This window comes from Falco punctatus (assembly GCF_963210335.1).
Source record: "Falco punctatus genome assembly, chromosome: 11".
NCBI classification, from domain to species: Eukaryota; Metazoa; Chordata; class Aves; order Falconiformes; family Falconidae; genus Falco; species Falco punctatus.
Genome location: NC_137591.1, coordinates 5,822,624 through 5,833,729, shown reverse-complemented (window position 1 = coordinate 5,833,729; position 11,106 = coordinate 5,822,624). Strand labels below are relative to the sequence as shown.

General features: G+C 45.6%; 2 protein-coding genes across 3 annotated transcripts in view; one reads left to right on the top strand and one right to left on the bottom strand.

Moving 5' to 3' along the window:
- The window catches only part of FYB2 (FYN binding protein 2), a 525,108-nt gene that overhangs the window by 335,438 nt on the left and 178,564 nt on the right, over positions 1-11,106 (bottom strand). The window lies entirely within an intron of this gene.
- LOC308071261 (uncharacterized protein) overlaps positions 1-11,106 on the top strand; it is a 398,822-nt gene that overhangs the window by 358,991 nt on the left and 28,725 nt on the right. For both annotated transcript variants that reach the window (XR_013931028.1, XM_080406430.1), the window contains one exon: positions 8,828-8,932. Coding sequence is in view for 1 of the 2 variants with exons in the window: in XM_080406430.1 (XP_080262556.1) it covers positions 8,828-8,932 (105 nt within the window). In the remaining variant the exon portion in view is untranslated. The remainder of the gene's footprint in view (positions 1-8,827; positions 8,933-11,106) is intronic.

Genomic DNA, 11,106 nt, shown 5'->3' with positions numbered 1-11,106 from the left:
GTCTGTTAAACATTTTTCTTTCCCTTTTCCGAGACTTCTTTTCCCATGCAGCAGTTGGCTGCATTATGAAATTAGTGCAGTACTGATCTGGTAGTGGTCGCAAAGGCACCTGAAGGAATTTTAGATAAAGTCACAGGGGACTGCCCTGCGCCTCCAGAACGCTGGCTGTCGGTGGCTGAGAACCAGCATGCGTTTTCCCGGTGCGTGTTTTCACAGGGCTGGTGATCACCAAATCATTGAACAGTTTCGTTTGGGAGGAACCTTTAAAAGTTATATAGTTCAACCCCCTGCAGTGAGCAGGGACATCTTCAACTGGATCAGGTTGCTCAGAGCCCCATCCAGCCTGACCTTGAATGTTTCCGGAGTTGGAGCATCTACCACCATTCCGGGCAATCTGTCCCAGAGTTTCACCACCCTCATTATAAAAATTGTCTTTCCAATAGCTAGTCTAAATCTGCCCTCTTTTAGTTTAAAACCATCACCCCTTGTCCTATTGCTACAGACCCTGCTAAAAATTCTGTCCCCATCTTTCTTATGAACCCCCTTTAGGTACTGAAGGGCTGCTATAAGGTCTCCCCCGAGCCTTCTTTTCTCCAGGCTGAACAATCCCGACTCTCTCAGCATTTGCTCACAGGAGAGGTGCTCCAGCCCCTTGATCTTATTGACAAGGGTAACTTAGGCAGCAAAGCAAGACAAAGAAAAATCAAACTTTCTACAGAATTTTCTCTTGTCACAGCGAAACCCCTGACGATACATGACTCCCAACATTGACATCCATCATCCTTACAGTGTAGTCATCCCTGCTGAAGCAGTAAAATCTGTGGGCTGTCACAACCTGGCTACTAGCACATCTGGCAAGTGTGCTGCCAAGCACCAGGGTAAAAGCAGCAGCAAGCAAGGCTACAGGATGATCAAGTAATTTCTGTTGTAGGTTTCATGTGATCAGCATTTTTATCTTTGAGTTTGTAATAGAACATTTAAGGAGGCAGCGAGGAAACTGCTGAAAGCCAAAGTCATATCACAGTGGTGGGCTGCACAGACTGTGGCTGAGAACCCAAATATTCTCCAGTGTGTGTGAAACAGGGAGGGCTGGATTCAATAGTGAAAAAAAAAATATTTCTTTTTCCCCACAAATAAACAGTGAAGTTCTCAATTTGTTATTTATGGGTTTCATGGCTTCAGCTGTTCGCTGGCAATTTTTCCAAGTGATGAGGTCCACCAAAGTTTACTATGAAGACAACCTTCCTCATAAAATTCCAGAAATTAGATATTGATTCCTGGTTACTCGATATCCAGTTCCCCAAGCAAGAAACAGTGTTCAAATCATCAGTGGCACACTGGGACTTCAGACAAATTAAGCTAAGCAGTTTTTTAACACGCCTCAGTCACCAGAAGAGTTTGCATAAAATGCATACCAATAATGAATGCTTTCATAGGCTCATCCATCATTGTAAACAGGGATTTAATTCATCCATTGATTTATTTCCAATGAATAACCCGATCTATTCAGAACAAAAGAAGGTCTTGCTACCCTGTTTTTCCCAGCCATTGAGTATTTCCCTTTTACGTCCACCATAACTCATTGGTACCTGCGATACCAACAAAACCACCACCAACCACATTGCTAATGCACGGCTCAGCATCAAGCTTGTAGCTCTTCCGTATGTTTTTCCAAATCCAATTTAAAGTCGTAACGTACTTTATTAGCTGCAGACAGAATATTTAAATTCAAAATATTTTTTTTTTTAAGTTTCATCTTTTGAAATGGCAATTGGCGATATTCAAGCCACATGTTAGCCACTTGTTTTTAGGATAGAGGGTGTACCTTAGTACAAACCTTTCTCTGTTTCTTGAAAAAACAACAATAAAACACCCTTTGCCTTTTATCCACATCTGGCTGCAGCAAAAACAGTGACCCATGGAATTCAAAATTTCATACTTCACTGCTGCAGGCGAAGTCCAGAGGTTATTCTTGCTGTGTTTGTGAAAGATGTAGCACTGTCAGAAGGAGAAGTGCTTATTGAAAAAACACATGGGGTTTCTGTTCCCCAAAATGGTGGAATTAGTCAGTGATAAGAGAGTTTTTAATGCCCTCTAGCCATTCATGGGACTTAATAGGGAATGACTCAGTTAATTGCAAGACATGAGTAAACATTTCGTGTCAGATCTTATGCACGGAGAGTGCTACCACCACAGCTCAGCTGATCTGTATTGCAGAAGTAATATCTCTCCAAGGGTCTGCAGTTCCAAGGAGACTGTTAGACATAAATAATGAAATAATCGTAACCCTGAATTTAACCTTACGCTAAGGATGTTGTAATACCATGATGACTCAAGCCTCCTGCAAATTCAAGGAGGGAAGGAGTTATCAGAAGGAGGAGATTGAATTTAAGCCCTCTTCCCAGTTGCCACCATCCATATAGATCACCACCTTCGTTCCCGAGGGCCATCAAGAAGTTATATTTGGCCTGAATTGAGAAACTGGGAGTAATACTCAAATCCGTATTCATCAGAGCTCTTCCTTTGTCAGGCAGAGCAAGCTGCAATAGTTACTACAAACCCCACTTGTGAGAGGTGTGAGTCCAAAGGCAAGACCACCATTATTATTTTATCATCCCTTTAACTTTTGCTGGAAGTGCCCAAACTCATCGCTCCAGTTGCTGTCCTCTGGTGGAAGGGGTTCCCCACGCGTAAAGTTAGGCATTATTGTGGATGAGAAAATACAGTTGGGTGAACACAACTCTGGGGGAACAGAGATGTGAAAAGGCTCTGTCAGCCTCACCATTCCCACGTGAATTTCCCTCGTGTCAGATATAGATGGGTGATGGAGCGGTGAAGTAGGCAGTTGCCCTGTGCTGCAGCAGGATTCAGGAACATGTCCTGTGGAGGAGGTTGTGCTCCAGGAGGGGCGGGGAGCAATGCTGTCGTAGGGTTATCCTCCCACCCTGAGCAGGTGGAGACCCTCCTCTGCTCAGGTACTCGGGGGGCGTCTAGAAGAAAGGCTGTCGCAATGCGACTGACACCGGCAGTTCTGTACTGTAGTGAGCCTCCTGTGCAGGAGGGACCGGTCAGGAAATGTATTTCTATGCAGCAAATGTAGATCTTTGGAGAAAGTTGCAACCAAACCTTTTTTCTATTTATTTTATACTCCTTGCGTGGGAAGGGGCAGCCAAGCAGCAGCCCTGGCCCTGAGCAATGACCTGGCCCGCTGGGCAGCCCTGTCCCCGTGGTGGGGTGCCTGCACAGAGGTGCCAGCTGGTGTTGGGGCCCAGCAGCACCATGGCAGAGGACGAGGAGCTGCCCAACATGGGTGGGTTCATGTTGTGCTTTTCCCCTGTGTATCTGCTGCAAGATCAGCATGCTGCTCCTTTGTCACGGTTATGCAGCTGCTGGCTCACTCCCCACCCCCCCCACCCCCCCCCCCGGCCCCTGGTGGGATGGGGAGGGGAATCAGAAAAAGGGTGAAACCTGTGGGTTGAGATAAGAACAGCTTAATAATTGAAATAAAATAAAATACAATAATAATGTTCCTACTACTAATTGTAATGAAAAGGGAGATAACAAAAAGAGAAGGAGAAATAAAACTCTTGAAAATAACCAGTAAGTGATGCACAATGCAACTGCTGACCACCCGCTGACCCCTGCCCAGCCGGTCCCCGAGCAGTGATCGGCCCCTCCTGGCCAGCTCCCCCAGTTTATATACTGGGCTTGACATCGTGTGGTATGTCATACCCCTTGGGCCAGCGGGGGTCAGCTGTCCTGGCTGTGTCCCCTCCCAGCTTCTTGTGCCCCTCCAGCCCTCTCGCTGGCAGGGCAGGAGAAGCTGAAGAGTCCTTGACTTAGTATAAACACCACTTAGCAACAACTGAAAATGTATCAACATTATTATACTAAATCCAAAAGGCAGCACTGCACCAGCTAGTAGGAAGAAAATTAACTCTATCCCAGCTGAAACCAGGACATCCTTCGAAGGGAAATGTCCGATTCCTCAATCTGGTTTTGGCTGGCATGCAAACCCCATCATCTTTCATGTGTGCATGGGGCTGGGGGGATGACTTTACAACTTTAATGATTGCAGAAGGATATTCATCTGCCAGTGGGACCTTTAGGAAGCACATTTCCTTCTGCCTTGCATGTGATTCTGAACAACATTTGGTTGACATCTTTCTTTGAAGCTTCCCAATCATCCTACAAATCTACAAAACCCAAACAGCAAACCATTGGCAGAACCACAGTTTCACAATATTTTGATTAAGGAACAACTCGTCCTCTCCACTTTGATGCTTCCCTGTCTGTGTTTCCTGGAGGCAGGATTTCAGCACTGAGAAGGCAATTGGATCTCAGCCATTTAAAGAGATGATGGTTCCTCTTTGTGGCCTGAGTTCAGGAAAACACTCTGAAAGCAAAGTATGAAGCAGGTATTTAAATGCTTTCCTTTCTTGGTGCAGACTTATGGATGTTTAGGTCCTTTGCTGACTTACCAACATAAAGTCTCAGCACGTGCCAAAATAACTACATTGAACATGCTGCAAGTAGATGCAGGATAAAGACAGCTAGCATCCTTGTGGTAGCAAGTAGGTGCTTACAAAGACATTACGCACTACAATAACCGTTGTAATTCAAACATTGACAAATGAAACAAAATGGCATACCAAGTTAAAAAACACTTTATATATACAGTGCCATCAACCATTCCTATTGGAAGGAAGGTCTGGGTAATAAGCTCCCTATTATTTCTTTTAAACCCCAAGCTAAGTAGTACACTGTATCATATTAGTCATATGGGAGCTATAGTAGAAGTATTTCTTTCCATTTGGATTGCCTAAGAGTTAACCTCGGAGAAAGACGGAGCATGCTGATAACACGAAGCCCATGTAGATAAATATCATATGCTTTCCAACCCCATCACATTTGGTTTATATCAGCAGTGCTAAATTCCTCCATAATTCCCAAAATTGCATTCCAACTGGTTGACATCCACATTAGCTGGATGTTAATCCAGTTAAAAATAAATGCAAATTCTGAAAAGCAAATGAACTCATATGTGCTTGGAAAACAAACTACTCCCAGTTTGCTGCCTTTTGGGAGGCATTAGCAGTCTTTCTTCCCCATTCCTTTCAAGACCATTTGAGAGGGTTGCTTGAATAAGATATTTTAAAACACAAAGCCAAAGGAAAATGCAAAGGGGAAAATTACTCACCACCTTCTCTGAAGGTCACTTTCACCCTCACCTCCAGAGCAGGTCCTGTGGTTTGCATAGCAAGCCAAGGGGAATGGCGTTGCCACCCATCTGGGTCTCTACCGCACACATTATTTGGATTCCAAGCAGTGCTGCTGTAGCTACAGCGTTATTCCAGTTGCAGAGAAGTTTAATTAATGAGGAAAGTTTTCCTGGTGCATTACCACTATTTCTAAAAATAAAAGTAATCAAACTGGTATTCTTGCTTTCCTTGCCATCCCCAAGATCTGCTTGCCCATCCGTTCAGCCATACTCTGATATCTATACTAGCACCATCTGGTGAGTCCCAGAGATATTACAGGATCGGTTAGAAAGTATTAAACGGAGAGAGGAAGCACCAAAGGTGCGAGGGGTATTGGCTCCCGCATGGTCTCCAAGGAGAAACTCCCAGTGATGACAGATGAGCTGGGTCCATGCAGCACTTGCCCCCCAGCCTTATTTACTTGCCCAGTTTGCTCCCCAAAGCTCCCAGGCAATAATGCACAGTGGCATTTCCATAAGCCTGCAAGGGGGCTGGCCCATGCTGGGTCAGAGTCTGTGTCCCTGATTACAAGTGCTTTAATGTCCATTTCCCCACTCCTTTGATCCTGTCCATGGCATGCAGAAGAAAGGAAAATCTGGCTTTTGTCTGAAGCACATTTAACCCTGCTGCCCAGAAATGGGACCTTGTCAGTCAGTGGATTTCATGGGTGGATGAATGAGATCACAGCAGTCTTCAGTTCATTAAAAATAAAAGGCCTTCCTTGCTCTTGCTTTAGATCTGTTAGGAAATTAATGCATTTAACGTCAGACCTTAATTGCAACAGAACATGCTATTATTACTTTTATAAGACAAATACAAACAGTGGCTAAATAGCTCATCAGCTCCTGAGCTGGAGTGGACTTCAGATGAGCTCCTGTTGCCCAGCTGGTATGAAATCCCTGGTAATAGACCACAGATGCAACCAGGGGTCGAGTGGTCATGCTGCTAAACTGCTCTGCAAACAGCAGCCTGGATGTTGGGATCGCATGTCCTTGCCTCCAGCCAGCATTTTCAGAGGAGTTTGATGTTAGGAGCAAAGCCTGGCCATTTCTTTTTTCTTCCCCCCCCCCCACTTTAGTGACTTGCAGAATTCAACCTTGTTTCCAAGCCTCTGTAGGTGGTGCTTCTTTAAAGAAATGAAACATTTGTCAGAGAAATGCATGTGTCTCCGTATCGTTGTTTATAACAAATGCTGATCAAAGTTTGAGCTCTGCAGAGATAGTTTCCCAATAAACCAGTGATGCTGTTGAGCTGGAGGGTGGTGCGTTCAAATACAGTCCCCCAGAAACCTGCTCTGGCACTCACGGGGTGGGGGGACTGCAGGATGGTATCCTCTCCTGAGAGGGAATTGTGCCAGAGGTGGGAGGGAAGGGAAAAAATTGAGCCCTCTGAACTTGTAGTGCTGAGATTCAGGGGAAGAAAGACCGATTGCTGAGCGGAGTGTTATCTGCCGCTGTTCAGGACCCACCTGCGCAGAGGCTGGGGGGGATGGATGGAGCAAGCTGCCTTTAAAATCCATCCATGGCATGGTGTTGGTCTTCCCCTCGCCTGAGTCTATATTGTTGCGCGATCTCACATATCCATTACCACAGACACGAAGGGCAACGCTGATTTCAAAACAGGCAAAACAGCAACAGGAGCATTTCTGGGGCTTCACCAATTTTGCACTCAGGTCCCACCAGAGCCACCAGAGCGCACGTCTGAAGAGCACCAGCGGCTCTCCCCACACTTGGCAGCGCGCTGCCAGTTCACACGGCATTCAAGCGGTCACAAAAATAAAATAAGACCCTCAGCAGCGGTCAGAACCAAAGGGTATTGCCATGCTCATGCCAGGACCGCTGCATGGCAAGGATGGAGTTTCCTGGTGCCAAACTCTTTGCCAGTGTCAAGGTATATGAGCAAACAGCTTGCTACCAGGAGGAAAACTGGGATAAACCAGAAAAGCCTCCATGGTTTGTCTGTAATAAACAGGCTGGAATAATCTCCGTGACAGATCTGCCCGTCTGAAATTTCCTGGCTTGATTGCTGCATGCTGCGTGCACTCACGGGGAGTAAGCAGCTTCTTCCTGACCTGCTCATTGATATAGTCATCTATCAGATAAAATGAAGCCCAGGTATATCCAGCAGCTAGAGTAGAAACACTTCCAGCCAGAAAATAGTCATGTTTTGAGCTGTAAGTGTAATTACCCACTAAGGCTCTCCCAAGGGATGTGGTTGACTCTTCATCGCTTGAAGATTTCTGATCAAGATTGGTGTGGGTCCCAGAGCATCGTTACGCTCCTGCACGTGGGCTCAAGGCAGCGCTGCAGGAGCTGCAGACAGTGAAGAGCAATCCCGTGTGATCTTAAAATAGGCAGCTCTAGGAGGGATCAGATCTCAGAGTTCATGTGTCAATGCATCAGCACTGAATTAAGCTGGTATTCAAATCTTTCCAGTAAATCCAGCAAGTGTTAACATTTATTGACGTTAATTGAGACACTGAATGTATGACTGCAGAAATGCTATGGTTGTACAAGGAAAACTCAGCCTGGCACTATCCAACAGGCTTAAGAGGCATGATGCCTCATCCTTTGTGTAGTCCTACCTGCCGTGTCTGAATCATGGAGAAGAGGAGGTGTCTGTCAGCGCTTGCCTTCTGCGCTTCCATAGGTTTTTCGCTGACACAGAGACAGCCTTTACAGAGACAGCGCTTTAATTGCAAATAGCTAAAACATCTGATTCATACTTATCCTAATTATGCTAATCCTAAAACAAATAATCCTAGCTCTTATGTTGTCAGGGTATAATTTTGCTGTTATTGTGAAATCACAGAAAATGGAGCTGGAAGGGAGCTCGCAAGGCCATGCAGCGTGACCGGGTGCCAAAAGCTCTCCGAACCATCCCGGTGAGGCGGAGATGCCCTGTGCAGCTGCCTTCGCACCAAGCAGCAGTGGCAAATACACAGCCTGTCTCAAAAATCCATGCCAGAGCATCCCTATCTTTAACCTAAATCTCTTTTGCTACAAATTGAGCCTGTGATTTCTCTCCCCATTCCTCAATGGACACAAGCCCAGTTTATTCATTTCCTCTCTATTTAAATACTTGAGTTACAATATCATGTCTTCCCCCTCCATCCTCCCTGCTGAGGACAACACGAGCTCAGATCTTGCCATCTTCCTGCAGAAAACACATTTTCTAGACCTCTCATCATTCTTTGCTGAATTCTCTCCAGATCTTCCCTGAAGGCTGGATCGCAAAATCAGGACTGTTCCCTGCACCTGAGGCTTTTCCAGCCCCAAGCAGAGCAGAAGGGATACACATCTGTGAGTGGTGGATAGACATGTATGTGGTAGATAGACATGTATATGCTATATGACACTCTGATTTACACACTCCAGAGCGCTTTCTGCATTTTATACGAGTCATTTGGCATATTGGACTGTCTGTGTGGCATTTCTGGGACAGTCATCCCAGTCTGGCCCACTTCAGCCCTTCCCTGCAGCAGGATCCCAGTTTCTTGCCCGCTCTCCCCACCTGCCCTAGGGAAGTGCCTTTTCCTGCACTAAATTTGATCCTTTCTTTTTCAGATGGAGCATCACTTTGTCCACATTGTCTGGGGCTCTAGTTTTGTCCACAAAAGTGCTTCCAACACCTTTTGCCTTGGCATCACCTAAGCATCATTGTTTGAAATGGTAAAAGGGAAATTATTTTGTTTTCTTGTTTTTTAATAAACTAACAAAGAGAAAACCGAAGCAAACACCTTCTGGTTTTCCAAACTACTCTGAGTGCTTGATGTCAACATACCAGTGACAAGGGTAGATTTTCTCAAAACTTACCCAGCACCTCCAGGCTTTGGCTTCCTCTGATCATTCTCTAAACAATTAGTCCTGACGATAGGAAAATGTGCCTTATTTCAAGGCTGAGCAAGCCCTGAGGGCTTAGGGCTGTTGCAACAGTGCCCCGTCCTCCCTCGGTGAGCATCAGGATGGAGGGGTTCCCCACCGCGGGGACAAACAGGCCCCGTGTGTACACGGAAGGACAAAAGTCCTTGGCTAACTCAGCAGAAACCACCCAAAGCCCTGCGAGTTTCCAAACCCTGATCAAACGCTTCATGTGCACTGCCAAAGGAGATCTCAACCCAGCTGGGGCTCTAAATGAATTTTCTTTAGCTCTCCCGCAACCATGAGGGCACTAAGGTCAAGAAGAGCCTCACAGGAAGGACAATCATTTCTGAGCCTGCTTTTAAAATAAAATTAGATCTATTTAGGAAAGAAATGAGGTGAGAGCATGCAATGGGCATTTCAGTCTTGTGGTCTGTCCACCGGGCAGAAGCAACGCTAAAGCAGCATCTGGTAAAAGAAAAAAGAAAAGCAAGGAAAAAAGGAACTAATATAATAGTACTCTTGTGATTCACTATGGGGTAAATACACATATTACACAATATTGCATTCAAAAGAAAAAACTCTTCCAAAACAAAAGCCACTGTCAAGGCTCGTGGGTTACAGCTGAGCTTTGCGGAGCTGTGTCCTCTGTATCCACAGCACCGAGTCACGGCATATACATCTTGGCAACTGTCACGTGTATTATTAACCCAAACTGGAGCGGATCCTGGCCAAACTGTCCCGCTTTCCTGGCTAGGTATGAGCACCAGCCAAAGCTTCACAAGCACTTACCATGGTTTTGATGTACAGCCATAACCCAGGTTTGCCAGATTTGCAAATCTGAGTGAGCTCCTAGCTGGCCTGGGATAAGTCTCACGTTTCCCACTACCCAGCAATTATACTAATCCACGTTGAAAGCTTCAGTCTTTACCACCCGAAAAAATTCAGCCTTGTGATTTTGTTTTTATTCCCTTTGTGCAATAATAGTATATCCCAGAGCTAAAAGCAATATTTGCTTCCAGGAAACAACAACTACAACAAAGTCTTCATTGAATTAATTAATTCCATGTGCATATCTGAAAGAACATTCATCTCAGCAGCTAATTGACGTGCAGCTCGGTGAAACCGACTGCCATCACAGCTGGCACAGCCTCCTGCCCTGGGGTTTCTCCTGGATGCTCCCTGTGCCTTAGACCCCATAAATGCTACTGGGGCATGTCACAGCTAAAAGAAAGGGGACTCTGAGTCCTGGAAACCTGTATGTGGGAGGGAAGTCCCTGCTGAGACACCCAAGTGAACAAGCACTGGGTCCTCAGCCCTGCCTGGGCTTCTCTGCATGGCAAAGCAGACAGCCAAGGTAAATGCAAATGCTAAAAGTGAAGCTGTGCTTTGGGATTCCTCGGGGTAAGATGCATTTAGGGTGATATGAAAAAGTGATGCAAGCATGGAAGCACACGTAAGAATAGAGATTATACCTGCAATTATGTCAGATAGGAGAAAAAAGCAAGGCAAAGAGCCAAGATCCAGAAAAAAAGTATACCTCCCTGTGGTATATTTTTGCACAATTAGGTATGTGTGATAGGTAGCGGGTGGGACTCTATCTTGCTATGAAACGCTGTAGCAAAGAAACCTTTTAAGCCCAGTAAACTGTTCCCATATGACAGTCCCTAAATTCCAAGACATGACCCATGTTCTGTCTTCAAAGATACATCTGCAGAGTGCACAAGTCTTTTCCGCTGTCACCATGCTTGAAAAATCCCCGCTCACGCTGCTGTATGAAGCCAGCCACGATGCATTCATCAGGAATATGTTGGCGTGCTGTCTTCCTACATGGGAGAAAAACATTTTTGGGAGGCCAGAGGCACAGCCTAGGAATGGACACAGGATGAGAGCAGTCCAATAACAGAAGGCACAAACCCACATTGCTACACCACCAAGTAATCTCCTGTACCACTGGGGGTTCGTTTTTCTGCTAACCATCTCCT